Source organism: Ceratotherium simum, chromosome 21, assembly GCF_057802395.1.
Source record: "Ceratotherium simum simum isolate JZ-2026a chromosome 21, ASM5780239v1, whole genome shotgun sequence".
NCBI lineage: Eukaryota > Metazoa > Chordata > Mammalia > Perissodactyla > Rhinocerotidae > Ceratotherium > Ceratotherium simum.
Genome location: NC_141920.1, coordinates 50,312,555 through 50,328,686, shown reverse-complemented (window position 1 = coordinate 50,328,686; position 16,132 = coordinate 50,312,555). Strand labels below are relative to the sequence as shown.

General features: G+C 47.4%; 1 protein-coding gene and 1 long non-coding RNA gene across 4 annotated transcripts in view; one reads left to right on the top strand and one right to left on the bottom strand.

The window, feature by feature from the left end:
* Nucleotides 1-1,239: 1,239 nt before the first annotated feature.
* LOC147914312 (uncharacterized) lies at nt 1,240-11,727 on the bottom strand. 2 transcript variants are annotated; one of them, XR_015555674.1, is made up of 3 exons: nt 11,515-11,727; nt 9,174-9,236; nt 1,240-5,687 (listed from the first exon to the last, which is right to left on the bottom strand). It is a non-coding gene; the product is annotated as an uncharacterized LOC147914312 (long non-coding RNA). The 2 variants fall into 2 exon arrangements; XR_015555675.1 differs by having other exon boundaries at nt 11,533-11,727.
* A 72-nt stretch (nt 11,728-11,799) lies between these two features.
* The window catches only part of APMAP (adipocyte plasma membrane associated protein), a 31,550-nt gene continuing 27,217 nt past the window's right edge, over nt 11,800-16,132 (top strand). Inside the window, exon 1 of one of the 2 annotated variants that reach the window (XM_087445709.1) lies at nt 11,800-11,964. In XM_087445709.1, the coding sequence (XP_087301835.1) occupies nt 11,873-11,964 (92 nt within the window). In that variant the 5' untranslated portion in view covers nt 11,800-11,872. The remainder of the gene's footprint in view (nt 11,965-16,132) is intronic. The other variant, XM_014796402.2, reaches the window with a different exon arrangement.

Here is a 16,132-nt window from a genome sequence, read left to right as displayed (position 1 = left end):
AGGGGCCTATTCACTCAGAATAGAACACTTAAAAAAAAATCCATTGTCTTACAGGGAGGAAATATACAATAAGAAGTCACCTATCTTAGACTATTATTTGGTAAATTTACCTGCCTCTAGATTGTTGTGCTGTCCAATACACTACTCACATGTGGCTATTTAGAAATAAGTAAAAAAAAAAATAGAATACAATAAAATAAAACAAAATACACAGTTCAGTCACAGTAGCCACAGTGCAAATGCTCAGTAGCTACGCGTGGCCAACAGCTACCAGACTGGACAGCACGGGTAAGAACGTTCCCATCATCGAACATAGTTCTGGCGGTGAGTGCTAGCCTACAACACAGATGAGAACAAGGAAGCAAAAAAGATCTCTAAGCAGCCAAAATCAGTATCACAGACTACATCCGTGAGTGTCTGCCCATCCAAGCTTCACCTGTGCGAGACATCCCATAACCTAGGTTATCCTTACTCTAGTAGGTGGATGAGGCTTTCTGTCTCCACTGAATGGAGAAGCAGACTTTAGGAGAGCATATTGAACTGGTGCCATGAGAGGTGGGATCTGAAAGGCCCAAGTCAGCTCCTACCAAAGCCTAGACCAATGCTGCCTCCAAAGCAGGCGCCGAGAATGGCTGTTCCCAGGGACAGTGTCTGTTCTTGTGCCCCAGGGAGGAGGGGGAGGGAGGTTGGGGAGGGCTCCCAGGGGCAAGCCTGAGGTAGATTCTGAATGCATGGAAAGGGAACTCATTGGGAAAAGACACATTTTTGCACCTCTGGATGCTGTGGGAAGTCACGGCAGGATTGCTCTCTTCCTGGAACAGTGTGTTGCCACACATCCTTCCCCAGGGCAGGGCATCATGAGAGGGTTACAGACAGACTTTCAACAAGTCAGGTTGTCCTGCCCATCCCTCTGCTGGTAAAGCCACCCTGATTTCTGTTGGGGACCATCTAGTAGGGGCTTTGGATGGTCATTCCCAGCATCACAGTCCCTGGCCTAAATAACATAACAGGTCCAGGCCTGGCCACGTGATACTGTCAGGGCCACCAAGAAACAGACACGAAGACACCTTTGGAAAAGGGGCCATTGCCCACTCACCACTGGATATGTGAGGATGTGGATGTGAGCGACAGCAGCCTCCTGGCTGCCGTGTGCAGGGCCTGACTGAGAGGAGAGCAGCACGTGAGAAATGGAGCCCCAAGGAGACACACAGAGCCCCGGCCCACCCTACCACGGCCTTCACTTCCTGCTTTGGGTTTTCAGCCATAATTGAAATGTCCTGACAAAGACCCAAGTCAGTGGCACTGAGAAGCAGAGAGAAGAGCAGACAGCTATAGTGAAAGCAGAGATGAGACATCTGATGGTATGGAAATACATGGAAAAGGGATAAGACCGGGATTCAGAGATGGCTCATCTGAACATTAAGTACATCTCCAGGCCAGTGTGATATATTACATTCCTAATAACGATAAGTCCTGAAGGCAAATTATATTCAGATTTAGAAAGAAGCAGTATGCAGTACCTTTTAAGAATTAATTCCCACATAAAGTTGATAAAAGTTGTACTCAAAGTGAAAATTCAGCTTTTCCACATGATTAATCCCCAAAGGGACATATGTCCTATTAAATAGAAAAAAGAAATCATGGCTAACGTTCATGATTTGACTGCACAATATTTAACTAAAAGTTAAGATGAGATGCTTCAGGCACACGCTCATTCTTGGGTCACCCGCGGCACTGAGTTATGGTGAAGAAAAGGTAGTATGAACTCTCACCCCATTCCCTTGGCCTGACTGAAGAGTGGAGATTTGGCTGTGGAATTAACAGCCTTTAGTCCTCGCAGAGCTGACGTGCACCGCTGCGTCAACTGCCCTCATGATACCCAACATTGGAATGACGACAGGAACTTACACTGCTGAGCGCTGTGTGCAGGGAGGCTCTAAGCAGGTTCTTGATCCCAGCACCCCATTTCATCCTCACGTCGCCTTCCAAGGCAGATGCTCCACTTTGCAGAAGAGGTGGGAAAAGTGGCAGAGTGGGAGTTTGGATGGAGCCTGTCTGACTTCAGAGCCTGCACCCTTGACTCCCATGCTCAAACCAAAGGCGTGGCCCCTTCCTGAGAGACTTTTGAGGAATATCAACAGCACTGTATTTTGCTTTATTTTTATTATTTATTTAAGGCACCTTGCTGTTGACCTCTGAGTAGCTCTGTGAATTGGTATCTTGGCTAGGGGTAAGCAGCAGCCTAAATCCAGGCCAAGAGGAAGCCTTCCTCGAGACAGTGATTTTTGGCGGGGAAGAGAGATGGTGATGCCAATTTGAGTTTTCGTGACCTCTAATCTGAGTTATATAAGTTTTTCTTTCATCATTTGGGAATTCTGCTGCATAAGAGAATTAAAGTAAATATATCATTTCTGGGCCTGTGAATACCAGTTATTTTTGGTTTTTACAGTATTATTTTTTTGTTGACTTGTTTTTATTTATTCTGCTTGGACCCTGCAGGGCTTATAGGATCTGTGGCTTCATGTCCATCTTAACCAGTTTTGGAAATATCTCAATCATTCTCTCAAGCTTTTGCCTGTCCTCTCTTCTTTTTTGAGGACCCCAAACTTCTCATATGCTGGGACTTCTCACATTCTATTTTCTCACTTCCTGCCTTAGTCTCGACTGCCCTGAAAGCAGAGCCAGATATAAAGGCTTGCATGCAGGTAACTTACTTAGAAATGTGATTCCAGGAACAAGTGTGAGGAACGGGGGTGGGGGTGGGTGTGAAACGGGAAGAAAGAAAAACCAACACAAGCATGTCACTGAGTTGGTCAGCTCTGTGGGCAACTGCTGCTCCATCTGCAGGACTCACGAGGAATCTTATCAAATGTGTCTCCAAACCAACTAACTCAGAACTGGCTGTCAGAAACATGGCTCAGCCTCTCAACTTTCTCCTTTGGAACCTGAAAATGCACTCAGGGAAAAAGTGGCTCCCAACCTGGGCTCAGTCCTTCCTGGATCCTGGTCCAGTAATTCCTCACCACGTTTAGGCTCTCCAGTGTCTTTAAGCGAATGCGTTAAATATTTTGTTCATCACTGTCCCTGTTGACAGTGTGAGGCTCAGTTATCTCATCTGCCATGACATGGAGAGAAAGTCTTGCATAGTGTTCCTAAAATGTGAAAGATTCTGAATTCCACCCAAGCATCTCACAAGTTATTGAGGACCTGTGCGTATTACTTTGTACTTGTTTTTTCCCTCCCAATATAACATGAATATCTCCCCATCAGTACACGGGGACCCATCTTTTTTGTTATGACTGCATATGGCAAGCCACTCAATTTATCTAATCATTATTAATGGATATTTAAGATGATTTCAATTTGTCTATATTAGAAACAAGACTGAAATGGACATCCATGCACATCTTTGCAGCATGGAACAAAAGGTATGCTTGACCACTGCCAAGGACTGGACGTTTGTGTCTCCCCCAAATTCATGTGTTGAAATCCTAACCCATAAGGTGATTGTATGAGGATGTGGGGCCTTTGGGAGTTGATTAGGTCATGAGGGTGGAGCCCTTATGAATGGGATTAGTGCCCTTATAAAAGAGGCCTCAGAGAGCTCTCTTGCTCCTTCTGCCATGTGGGGACATAGCAACAAGATGGCCATCTAAGAACCAAGAAGCGGGCCCTCCTCAGACACCAAATCTGCCAGCTTCTTGATCTTGGCCTTCCCAGCCTCCAGAGCTGTAAGAAATAAACTTCTGTTGTTTATAAGCCCCCAGTCTGTGGTATTTTGTTATAGCAGCCTGAAGAGACTAACACAACTGCTAACCTACAGATGTGGGGTTTTTTGTGGACATAATCCACGAATACAGACTGTACATAGGTTCTTATGCTGTAGAGGTGAGAAATGTAACACAAATAGGAGGAACATTATAATATAAATAAATAAAACCTGGTATAAGATTATCTTGATCCTGAAGCTTAAAGAGCTGGGAATTACTGATAGGGTGTATTATAAATCAGTCATTAGCTATAGAGGTAGATATTAGCCAGTGACAAAATGTAGAATAATTTTCAAATTGGGACTTTTCTAGCCATTCCTTGTTTTGGGAACATTTTCTCTAAAGGGTTGTAGTTAATACTTAATATAACCTTCAAGATTTGTCTCTATATAGAACTTTGGTTCAGAGATAGCCTTTATGATTTGGTCATATGAAGATATTTTGTATTATTTCCATATTCAAGGGACAAGAGAGACATTTTATTATGAAATTCTCTTCTAAAAAATTATGTTTTGGAACCAACTTATTGTGTTAACATTTTATTTCCAAACTGTTGGGCTGGATGGAGATTTCTGCTTTCTTGAGTTCAAGTAATTAAGACACCAATAAAAATAAATTCTACTTTTTCTCAAAGCTGGCTCTAAACCAGTTGCATGCCGACTGCTATTCCCAGAATTGTGGATTCTTCGGGTCCAGAGGGGTCTCAAAGTCCAAGTGCCCCGCCTGGCCTCTGTTCATGAGATGCTGCTGTCCATGGAGCACGTGGTGGTCACCAGGCAAAGTTTCCAAGGACCAGTACCAGGCTCACCTGGTTGCTCAATGAAAACACAGGTTCCTGGGCCCCACCTCAGAACTGCTGAGCTTGAAGCTCAGGAGGCTGGAAATCTGAACTTCTAACAATTCCCAGCTGTTTTACACAGTTGGCCACACCCTGATGACCAGCTTTTGGGGATCACTGATGAAGCCCAACAGTAAATGTATTTCCTTCTATTTCAATTTAAGAAAGTGACCTGGATAAAGAGAACTTTCAAGCCAAGCAATAGCTTTTTTTTAGACTTTTTTTGGTGAAATAAAACAAACATAAATAAAAATGTGTACAAAACATAAATGTACAGCTTAACAACTTGATGTAAAACAAAAACTCAGGTAACCCCCAGCAGGTCAGAAGCCACCCCCACCCATTTCTCCTCATAATCTATGTTCCCAATGCCAGATCACAGCTCTTCAGGGTCCCAGCCCAGAGGAGGGAGTTTCATCAAGTCCCTCCAGCCCCTCTCAGCCCAGAGCTGATGTTTCCTGCAGGTAGGCAGTCCTTCAGGCTGGTGGTGGGGTGATTCTCTTGGTCTCCAATCTTAGGGACACTGGACTCAGACCCCTGCCCCTCCCCCAAACTGGAATGCCAGATGTATTTCTCAGTTTCCGAGATCCCCTCTAAGCAGTGATCCTCAACTTTGGCTTTTACAAGTATCTGGGGAGCTTTAAAACTCCCAATGGTGAAGCCAGACCCCAGACCCATTACATCAAGATTTCTGGGGTGCGATGCAGGCATCAGCATATTTTTAAGCTTCCCAGATGATTCTAACATGCAGCCAAGTTGAGAACCACTGTCTTAAAGTTCGGCACTCTGGGTGACACAATTCATGATGACCAGTTGAGGCATTTGCCACTGCTGCCTAGCATACACATTTATTTTTACCTTCATATAATGCCTTGAGTCGAGTTGCCACACTGTGAAGGTCACAACACTCCGATTATGGCGTCTAACCACTAGGACAGTCCTCCCGGCATAGGAGACTTAACAGGAAGCAAACTGGGAAAGCAGCACTGTGGAGTGGGAAGGGAAGGAAGAAGTGCCCATCTGCTTAGTGATGTCTCTGGTGTGTAAATGCTGGACAAAGAGCAGAACGAGAAAATACCCTGGAGAAAAGGTAAATACTTAAAATCAGTTCATGAGTTCAGGAAACCTTCCTTCTGTGAATTCATAAATGCCTTGTATTCCAGACTCGCTTCCCTTTAAGGATTCTGTGGCACTCAGTGAAATAAAAGGGAAGATATTCATAGCTTGTGTCTGCAGTACACACAACGATCAACAATGCAACTAAAACCAACACTAAGACCCCTGCTGAAATGATCTTCCCACTCACATGCAGCTAATGGACTAGGCCTTCATAGGGTCTCAGGAAGCGTTACTCACAACTCAGTGTCAATTGCTTCAATCTTTCACACCCAATGCAAAACAGCAGCTTCCAAACTCCCTGCCTTCTTAGCCCACTGTGAAGCAAGGCCGATTTACAGTCGGCCCTCCTCACTTGAAGGTAAGCTCCCTGAGGGCAGGATTCACCTCCTGTTCCCAGTACCTAGATCAGGGCCTGACACACGGCAAGTGCTCCATAACTGTTGAATGAATTAACAGATGTCTTGCTTGCCTAGCCGTGTGGTAAAGAATGGAGCTTTGGATTCCACAGTGGAGAAAGGCACTCTGGAATTCTATAGTGGCATGAGGTGGCAGAGGGGAACCACTGTGAAAGACAGCACAGGCTTGTAAAGAATGCAATGGTTTTGACCAAACCCCTGTGGGCTACCTGTGTGACACAAAAACCCTCCTGCCTGCTGCCTTGGTTTACAAGTATCACAGCAGGGGAATCATTTTGTTTTCACTTACTCTGCTCTCTGGAGGGAAAAGAGGAGGAGGGAAAAAAAAGAAGCTAGGCCTCTATTTCTACATTTGGGGTGGGAAGAAGGGTCACTCTTTTGCTCAACTGCCCAGATTCCTCTTCTCCCTCTATTAAGGATATGGGGAGACTGGGGACACCTCATGCTAGAGGCAAGCTGTGACCCTCCAAAATGCACCACCTGAGGGTTCCATCACAGTGGCTATGGCCAAATGTCAAACTGAAGCCCTGCCTGCACCAGTCTTTATTCCAAGTAGGAGAGAAGGAGTTGGTGAGTGCCCCTGGAACCCACACCAAAGGATGCCAACTGTGGCCAAGGAGGTGACAAAACAGAGGGCAAGAATCCTGCTCTAAATAAACCCGGAAGTAGAAAAGGGAAGATAGCTGGATGTTGGCTGTCCTAGAACATTACTAACCAACCAGTAAGTACTAAGGAGTTTAGAAAGCCTATTGGAACAGTCAGCCTGCCAACTTCTCTTGCAACAAGAGAAGCTGTCTAGTCTCCCTGCTCCTGCAGGTCCAAACTTCTGTCAAGCAGCCTTCTGGACAAACAGACACACCTTGGGCTAATTCATTTCCCAAAGAAGGACATCATCTCACCCAACCACGCATCTCTTTATTCCTGAGAGTCAAGGAAACACTTAACGCTGACAAGCATGCATGCATTTGTTCAAAAAGGCAGAGCAGGAATCGTCCAAAGAGAAACGATTAGTTGCTTTAAAGAAATGGTTTCTGGGTGTAATGAAACAAGAGGTTAACGAGTGACTTATAACAACCATGAAATGTCAGTGTTAAGAGTCCCAAGAGAATAACATAAGTTCACTTTTCAACAGAGTAACAATTATGAACGTCCACGCACATGGCAGACGCTGACTGCCGAATGTCTTTCCTACTGAGCACCTTTTCCTACTGAGTCTGGGTTGACCTTAAGAATTCTCATTAGGGCAATTAAGGCAGTTTTCTCTAGTCAACCTATTTATAATCCTTACTTCTATGCCGACCTGCTTTTCACTGGGGCAGACATCATTCAATGTGCTGGTCCTGCCCAGCTCACACTGATACTGCCTAGTCTGCTGTCTTGATTCCTGTCGAATGCTCAGGGGGCCCTGGGATCTTGCCTCCTAACACAAATAATAAGTCAGGCTTGGGCACTTCACCAAAGTTGGGAAAACCAGCTTCTCAGTCCAGGAATCAGAGACTGTAGTTAGTTGGTGTGGGAAACTTGAAATGGAAAGTCATGGAGAGCTGGGCTTGCTGCGTTCATTTTCTGCCATGGGCATGTCCAAGCAGAGAATGCTGGCATATCAGACGGAACACATTCAGGCGCAAGCACAAACTGCTCAGCTGACAGTGGCTCAGATGCACAAGGGACTGTTTTCCTCATATAACGAGAAGCCCAGGGTAAGTGGTTGCTGGCAGTGGGTGAGCAGCTCAATGGTCCCATCAAGAACCTAAGGTTTTCTGTTCTGTGTGTTGTCTTTTAGACCTCAAGCGTCACCCAGTCATAAGACACTGCTGCCGCTCTAAGCATAACTCTGGGGTTCAAGGTAGGAGAAGAAAGGGCAAGGCCAGTACCATCTCTCCCTTTTATAGGAAAAGCAAAAACTTTCCTAGAGGTCAAAAGAAATCCCAGGGCTGGCCTGGTGGCGTAGTGGTTAAGTTTGCGTGCTCCACTTCGGCAGCCCAGGGTGTGCGGGTTTGGATGCTGGGCGCAGACCTGCACACTGCTCATCAAGTGATGCTGTGACGGCGTCCCACATACAAAAATTGAGGAAGACTGGCAGAGATGTTAGTTCAGGGCCAATCTTCCTCACCAAAAAAAGAAAGAGAAAGAATTCCTAGATCTCTGCTTTCATCTTGCTGTCAGAACACTGCCCGTGACCACCTTAGCTTCAGAGCTGGAAAAGCGACCATGCATCTTTTCTGGCTCTACGGTGGAGGGCAACAAAAGAGAAGGCAGCCAGCCAAGCACCAGGAACCTCCACAGAATCATGGAAGGAATGCAGACAACACACGGCGAGGCACCAGGGAGGCAGAGAGGAACTCTGCTCCTGTTTTTCTAGGGCCTCGCTCAGTCCGTGTGAGGCCTGGCTTTACTTTCTGCGCTGGAGTTCCATAAGATAACCCCCTATCTTTCCAAGAAATCTCTCCCTCATCTTAAGCTGGCTTTTGTGGATGTCTGTTTTTGGCAACTGAATGACCTCTGAGATGCTTTTTCTACTGTGAACAAGCTAGTCTTACATTCTTTAACTTTCCACTGTCCCACCTGAGCTGAAACCAGAGCTGCCCATCACAACTTAGCTTGAAACCCTGTTCAGAGCAAGCCACTCCTTCTGCTGCTCTCCTGCATTCGGGTGAGGGAGGAAGGTTCAGCCTAGTTCTGCTCCTCTTTGCCCCTTTCAGACAATTCTTCTTCCTTGATGACTTACAACCTTGAGGTTTACCCTGATCATCAACCCTTGTTAGCCAATTCCTGGGCACCCCACGCTTTCCTCTTAGCCTGTTCCTTGTCTTTCCCCATCTCCTCAGCCTGCCCCTTATATTACTTACCTAAGACCTGGTTCACAGGTTGCCTTCTCCAAGAAGCCTTCTCTGGTCACTCCCCCCTAATGGGACTCTTCCCTCGCAGCCCCCAAGGCACTCTGCGCTTCTTCTCAGGCACTGTTTTATATTGGTTATAATGCTTCGTAACTCCCCTCCTAGACTGTGACGTGCCTGCAGGTTGGCTTACCTTATCTCACCTTTGTTTTGTCACAGCACTTAGCTGAGTACCTGGAAGGCTTTCAGGAGATACCTGTGGAAGAAATGGAAACAACATAGGATTGGGAAAAAGTACTAGACTGGAAGTAGAGAGTATTTCTAGTTTTAGCTGTGGGGCCTTCCCACCATCACTGGCTCTTCTTCCATGCTGGCAGAACTGATTTTGTTGGGACAGATAAATGCCCTCCATGTGGGCCAGAGTTTCAATGCAAGCCCACCTCATCAACAGTCTCAAGGTTGGAGGGTGGGTTCTGGTTGGTCTAACCCAGTGGTTCTCGACCAGGGGCTATTTTGTCCCCCTGGGGATACTTGGCAATGTCTGGAGACATTATTGATTATCATGACTAGGTGGGATACCACTGGCATCCAGTGGGTGGAGGCCAGGGATGCTGCTAAACATCTTACAGTGCACAGGACAGCTTCTCCTCACCTCCCCCAACAAAGAATTATCCGGCCCAAAATGTCAATAGTGCTGAAGTTGGGAAACCTGGTCTAACCAATCATAGCGATCCCATCCGCCTGCCAATAGCTGGGTGGCAGCTAGGCTGGAGGGTGGGGTGGGGGGACTGAGAACTGAAACAAACCACAACTAGCAAAGCAGACCTCACCATGACTTGCAAACAGAAAAACGGTACTAAACGATGCCATGCAACACAAATGATCTAAGTTCAGATCATTTACCTAATTTAGCTCATTCAGAACATGTGCTCCAAGATAAGACCACAAGCTGATCTCCTAATACCTCTAGATGGACTCATGTGTTCCAGAGATAATAAGACCACTGACTCCTCCAGTGACTCTCCTAGTTTACAAATTCTGACCCATCCCAGCCAAGACTATCTATAACTAACTCCAGACCCAAACCCCACAAGGAGGCTTCCATAACTCCCCCATCCTGAGGAGACTTGCAGGTCCTCTGGAGCATTCCTTTGCTGCAGCAAGTTCAAAATACCTAACTTTTTATTATTATTATTTTCTTTTTCACATATGTTCCTGTCTATTTTTGGTTGGTAGGCTTCAACACTGGGCATGGAATATCAACAACCCCAATGAAACGTGCTAAGTCTTATAACTGGGGGCATGATCACTGTGCCTTAGAAACAAAGATGCTCTGCTTGAGAAATTAGGGAAAGTATTTTCAGCAGTGATACCTGAAGTGGGTCCCGAGTGATAAAAATGGTTTTGGCCAAGTGTAGGTGAAGGGAAGCATAACAGAGGAAGAAGAAACAATATGGACAAAAGGAGGAAGGCATAGGGTTAGAGACAGCAAGCAATCACCAGTGCGTGAAACACGGGATACAGTTCAAGAAGGATAATCTAAACAGGCAGGAAGGTGACAGATCAGGCAGTACTGTTAAAACCATCCCTGATACAGACTGGTTGCGTTAGACACGGAATGAGGTAAAATGTTGCCCAGGCCTGAATTATAACCTGGGATCCCTAGGAACTCTTCACCTCCCTGACGCTGGGTCTTCATCTTTTATGGGAGTCATGGGTGACTCTAGCGCCATCTAGCACCGAGAAGGATAATGGCACGTTGGCAACAGGAATGCCTTCAGGTGCAACAAGGACATCAATTCTCAACACACTTCATTTTGAACATGCCTTTTTAGAGATGATGCAGAGTAACTGGACTTAGTTTCCTCTGCCTGGAAATCCTCCTCCCTGGTTCTTCCCCAAATCCTACTAATCTTTCAGCTCCTTCACCTGTCAAATGCTCTCACAAGACCATGTTATTCCTCTTTAATGCAATTATTACATTTAAAACTTTACATTTAATTTTATAATGATCTGATTAAAGTCGACTCCCTCAGTTTAATTTCCTAAGTGAGGGAGATTGTCCGTGGTTTGCTCACCATCATCTCCAGCACCTAGAAATATACCCGGCTCACTAAAATACTGTTAATGAACGAACTGATGATTGCTTCATGCTTTCTTGGACTTTAGTTATTGTAATTAATGTTAGTTTCTACTTATACATCGGTCTTTACTTCTAAGGGTTACCCTTTTATTAACTTTATCAAACGCCTGTTATAACAAAAATATTTAATACTCAACACCCAGGCCTAACCAAAGGGACATTTTCTAGCCTAAGTTTCCCCCTTAACCGGATCGGTTTGGAAAAGTCATATAGTTTTCAGGCGGGGGTTACTGCACTCCCCTGCCTCCAAGAATACGAACTCCTTATTTTTTACGCTGCCGTGGGAACAGGGGTCTCTGTCACCCAGTAGGCAGCGCCATCCTCTCTAGGACACTAACTCAACACCGCGGCCCAGCAGCGCCGATGCGCACGACGATCACCGTCCTCTAACCGTCAGAAACAGACTGACCGGACGGCGGGACGCGCAAGGGACGGGCCGGGCGAGCCCGGTTCAGCACGCGCGCTCCGGGCCCCAGAGGCCTTGGCGCTCGCTCGGGCTGGTTCCGAGTCCCGCGCCCGGCCGGGAGACCCGAGGTCACGGCTCGCTCGAAGTCACCACGAAGTTCGGGGCGAAGAGCCGCGAAGCGACACCCAGAGGCCGCCTGCCCGCGGCCGGAAGAGGCGGTGCCACTTTACGTCACTTCCCTGCGCGGCCGGCGGAGGCGGGGCCGGCTGCGCGCGTGGCCAGTTCTGAGCCCGCGCTGCTCAGTTCGGATGGTAGCCGGGTGGGCGGAGGTGGTGTTTGTGCCATGAGCGAGGCGGACGGGCTGCGGCAGCGCCGGCCCCTGCGGCCGCAGGTCGTCACGGACGATGGCCGGGCCCTGGAGGCCAAGGACGGCAGGTAGGCCGAGCCCGCAAACCGGGGTCCCGAGCGGCGGGCGCCCTCCCAGGCCTGACGGCGGCGATAACGGCAGCGGGTACGGGCGGTGCCCAGCGCTGCAGGCTCCCTCCATTTCATCCCCGCGGCACAGCACCTCTTACGGAAGAGGAAACGCTCCGGCCAGCGGGGGCACCTGCCAGGCCCTCCAGCAGCCAGGTCCTCCGGGCGTTATCGCAGCCTTCTTCCCCGGCCCTCGGGTGCCCAGGCCGCTTCGCGCCGCGCCCGCCCCTCCTGCCCCTCACTCCCGTCCACCTTCCAGAGCGCTCCCTCTCGCCCGTCCACCACGGCCTTTGTTCGCTCTTCCCCTCCGTGCTGTCCTCCGGCTTATCTTATCCCAGGGGGAGCCTCCTGGCCGCGGCCCTGCGCATCCCCGTCCCCCGCTCTCATTTTCCTGAAAGGAGGTCCGAAAAGAGCTGACTCCGGGACCAGTGGAAAGGTCGGGAATATGCTGCGTATGTAGTCCAGACTAGGTGACCATCCATCCTGGTTTGCCCTGGGCTCAGGGGTTTCCAAGGACGCGGGACTTTCCGCGCTAACCCTGGGCAAACCGAGACAAGTTGGTTACCTTTTCGCTGTGGATGTTGTGAAGTCATCATCTGCTGATGACTGAGGAGCCTTTAGGAAAGGACATGCAAGGACTGGCAGTGCTCTACTACATAAACCGTGAAAACAAGGCATTGCTACGTACACTTTTACATGAGAAATGAAAGAGCACCTGGCCCTGAGTTTGTCAGGAGAGGCAGCCTGTGGAAAACCAGGGCGTTCACTACCTGAGGGCACTTGTTGGGTGGGCCCAACTCTCAGCCTGTTCCTTGGACACTCCTGGCCCCAGGGCAGAGGCGCAGAGTTAATTACGTTGTTTTTCAGTTTCTCTGTGGGGATTTCTGACTTAACGGTAGGGTAAATTGGATGTCCCCAAGTCATCATCTGCTGCTGATCTTTTCCAGTGTGGCTTTTACATTGTGTTTAAGATAGGTTGACTTCCCTGTCCATGAACATTGTTCTTACTTTCCTGTGTTTCTTTCTTGTCTTATTTGTTTGATCCCTTTTCTCTATATCTGTAGTGGTCTCTTTCAAAGTGAGGTTTTGTCACCCACTTTCCTTTCTACGTTTATTATTATAACTTTATAGTTATTCTTATTTTTCTCATGCGATTCTCCTCTATTTTTCATTTCTTTTGTGGTCATTTCTAGTAGTTCATCTAATTGTCTTCTTGATTACCTTAAAAGTTGAGGGTTTCCCCATAAGACAGGAAAGCATTGTGTATTGTGGGTGAAGTAAAGGAATCTGAAGGAAGTAGAAGCTTGACAACTATAGAATAAACTTTAGATGTACTACAGAATAAAGAAGGCCTTGAAAGATCTATTATGCAATTAACAGAACAGAAGTGGGACAATGGATTTTTTAGTGAAAGGGACATCTAGTGATACCTTGGTTGGTCTCCTGGCTCTTGGCATGAAAGGTGGTGTTAGCTCTGTTTTACTGATGAGGTCATTGAGATCTGTGTGAGTGAAGTGGTTTATATAGTTATGAGTAATGGAGTCAAAAGAGACATGAAAATGAATGAAGAAGGATAGAATTGGCAGCTGGACAATGATTGAGAACTATATTTTTTAAATTATGCTTTGGAAATAAGGTTTTATGCCAAAGCTCTTGAATTTCTGTATTTGAGCTATAATGGGGAATTTGGTCGTTAAATCCTTTTATTCGGTGTGGAACATAGATGAGCTAAGCACTTTAACATACCAGTGCAGGCTTGTAGTTATTATTATTTGGCATCAGTTTCCCTAAATGCTATAGAAACTTTATTGACAGAATGGTTGTCACACTGAAGTGATTCCTCCTCTTTTGGAACGTAGTTCGTCTGGGAAGAGAGAGCTGTGGTTAACGTTCATCTGTAAGTGTTCAGGAGTGAGGGGTGAATACAGTGCAAATCTGACAGCTGCTTTTTCAGCTTCTAAACTGGAGCTGAAACTTCTAAAAGATATTAGACTAATTAAAAATCTCGGTCCATTTTCCTTTTTTTTTGGTGAGGAAAATTGGCCCTGAGCTAACATCCGATACCAATCCTCTTCTTTTTGCTAACGAAGACTGGCCCTGGGCTAAAATCCGTGCCCATCTTCCTCTACTTTATATGGGACACCGCCACAGTATAGCTTGATAAGCGGTGCGTTGGTGTGTGCCCGGGATCCGAACCTGCGAAACCCGGGCCACCGAAGCAGAGCGTGCGCACTTAACTGCTACGGCACAGGGCTGGCCCTCATCCTTTTCCCTTTTTAAGACTGAAGAGTAAGAAAGGCGGTGTGGGGGAACAGGTGGGGCCATCATAAACTCATTGTCATGAGGAGTCAGGAATCCAGAGTTTTCTTCTCAGCCCTTCCCCCAGGTGTGTGTTTTCAGATGCCTCTTTTAGCTTGTTTCTTATTTTCAATGCTAAAATGACATCTGCAGTCTAGGAGCCGCAGTTTCAAGGCGTGTAAAAATAAACAAAATCAAGGTGCAGTCACTTAAAAAGACTGTTTGTTGTTGTTTGATTTTCTTAGGTTTCGTGGATCGCCTTGACGCCTGGGGGTCTTGTCCTTTGTGGATTTGGGGCTACAGATTATCCATATAAATCACAAGGTTTTTTGATCTCTCGGAGACTGTTGGTCGGGACTTCAGGCCGTGACGTGAGGCCCTGATGTCCTGTGTGCAGAAGGGGTTAGAGAACCCCCTTCAGATTTGGCTGGTGAAATGATAGGATAGGGATTTTGTAAATCGTGCTGAGCCAACAGCAACTGTCAAATCCTGTTGCATCACCGTGATTGCTCTCTTGCCCTTAGAGGCTGTAAGAAATTTCAGGGTGCAGATGTCCTCAAGGAGGTAAACATCACTTGGGGCTCTTCTGAGAGATTGGAGCAAACAAGTTGATTTCCCAGACGGCACCTGGGAAGGAAGTTGCCAGCCTTTCTGGGTGCATCAACACAGAAGGGGAAGGAGAGTATGATGGGAACACGCAGCAGCTTGTCAGTGAAGATGGATGGGGATAAATGGAGTGTGCTTTATTTAAGGTCAGGCAGATGTGCAGAGGCAGGCGGCAGAATGGAGGAACGGTAGAATTGTAGTTGACTATGAGTTTTCAGGAACCAGCTGTGAGATGGGCCTGCCAAAAAATTAATGAACCTTGGGGTAAAATAAGTGGTGCCCAGAGCACAGTTACTGGAGCCGTCAACGCCGCTCCCACCCCCTGGAACTCTGTACCCCTTGACAGTCACAGACTCAGGTGCCTCCAGGGGAGCAGCGGTCCTGCTCCCTACCGTTTACTGAGCACCGTCTGTGTTCCAGGCCCTGGTCTTAGAACTGCACATACGTCAGTCATATTGTTTGGTTCTTACACCAGCCTGATGTGGCTGGGTCTGCAGCAAGTGTGGGGGCTGGGGAGAAGAGGAGAGTGCATGCCCCTCTGAAGAGTGGAAACTGTTGTGCAGCTGCCCTGCAGCTTTGGGTTTTATAGGGCCAGATCTCCCACTTTTTCAAGCAAAGCCGGAAACCCAGATTTTTATGTGAAATCCCCCTATTTTTCAGTTTTGGCAATTAAAACTATTTTGTAGAATGACAGTTTATGGTTTAGGTTAGAACTTTGCTTTGAGTTCTGGGCACCACATGTTTTGGGGGACTTTGGCAAACTCTGAAACAACTAGGAAAGATAATGTTCTGCAAGCCCCACCATCTGAGGAGCTCCTGCAGGACTGGGGATGCTTCGCCCAGAGAAGAGAGACCTGAGGGCCGTGTGATGGCGGGCATTGGTCCTGGGGAGGGCTGTCAGGGAGGGCAAGGGTTTGCTGCTCCTGAAAGCAGAACTGGGCTCAGTCAGTGCGAGCAAGGGGAAAGTGTGTTTCTCTGAACATGTGTGAGATGACCTGTGCAGCCACGGTTCCTTGAGTAAAGAATTAGGGCAGTGCTCGATGTTTCAGCCTTCGTGGACATCCACCGTGCGAGCTAGCGGGCACTGCCCCGGCCCTCAGGGCTCTGTGGGATCTGCCCCTGGCCCTGACCTGTTCTAGCAGCTTCTCCTCACTCACTCTGCCTTAATCTCCCTGCTGTCGTCATTCCACCTCTGTGGTCAAGGTTTGGAAATGGGGGCTTAAAG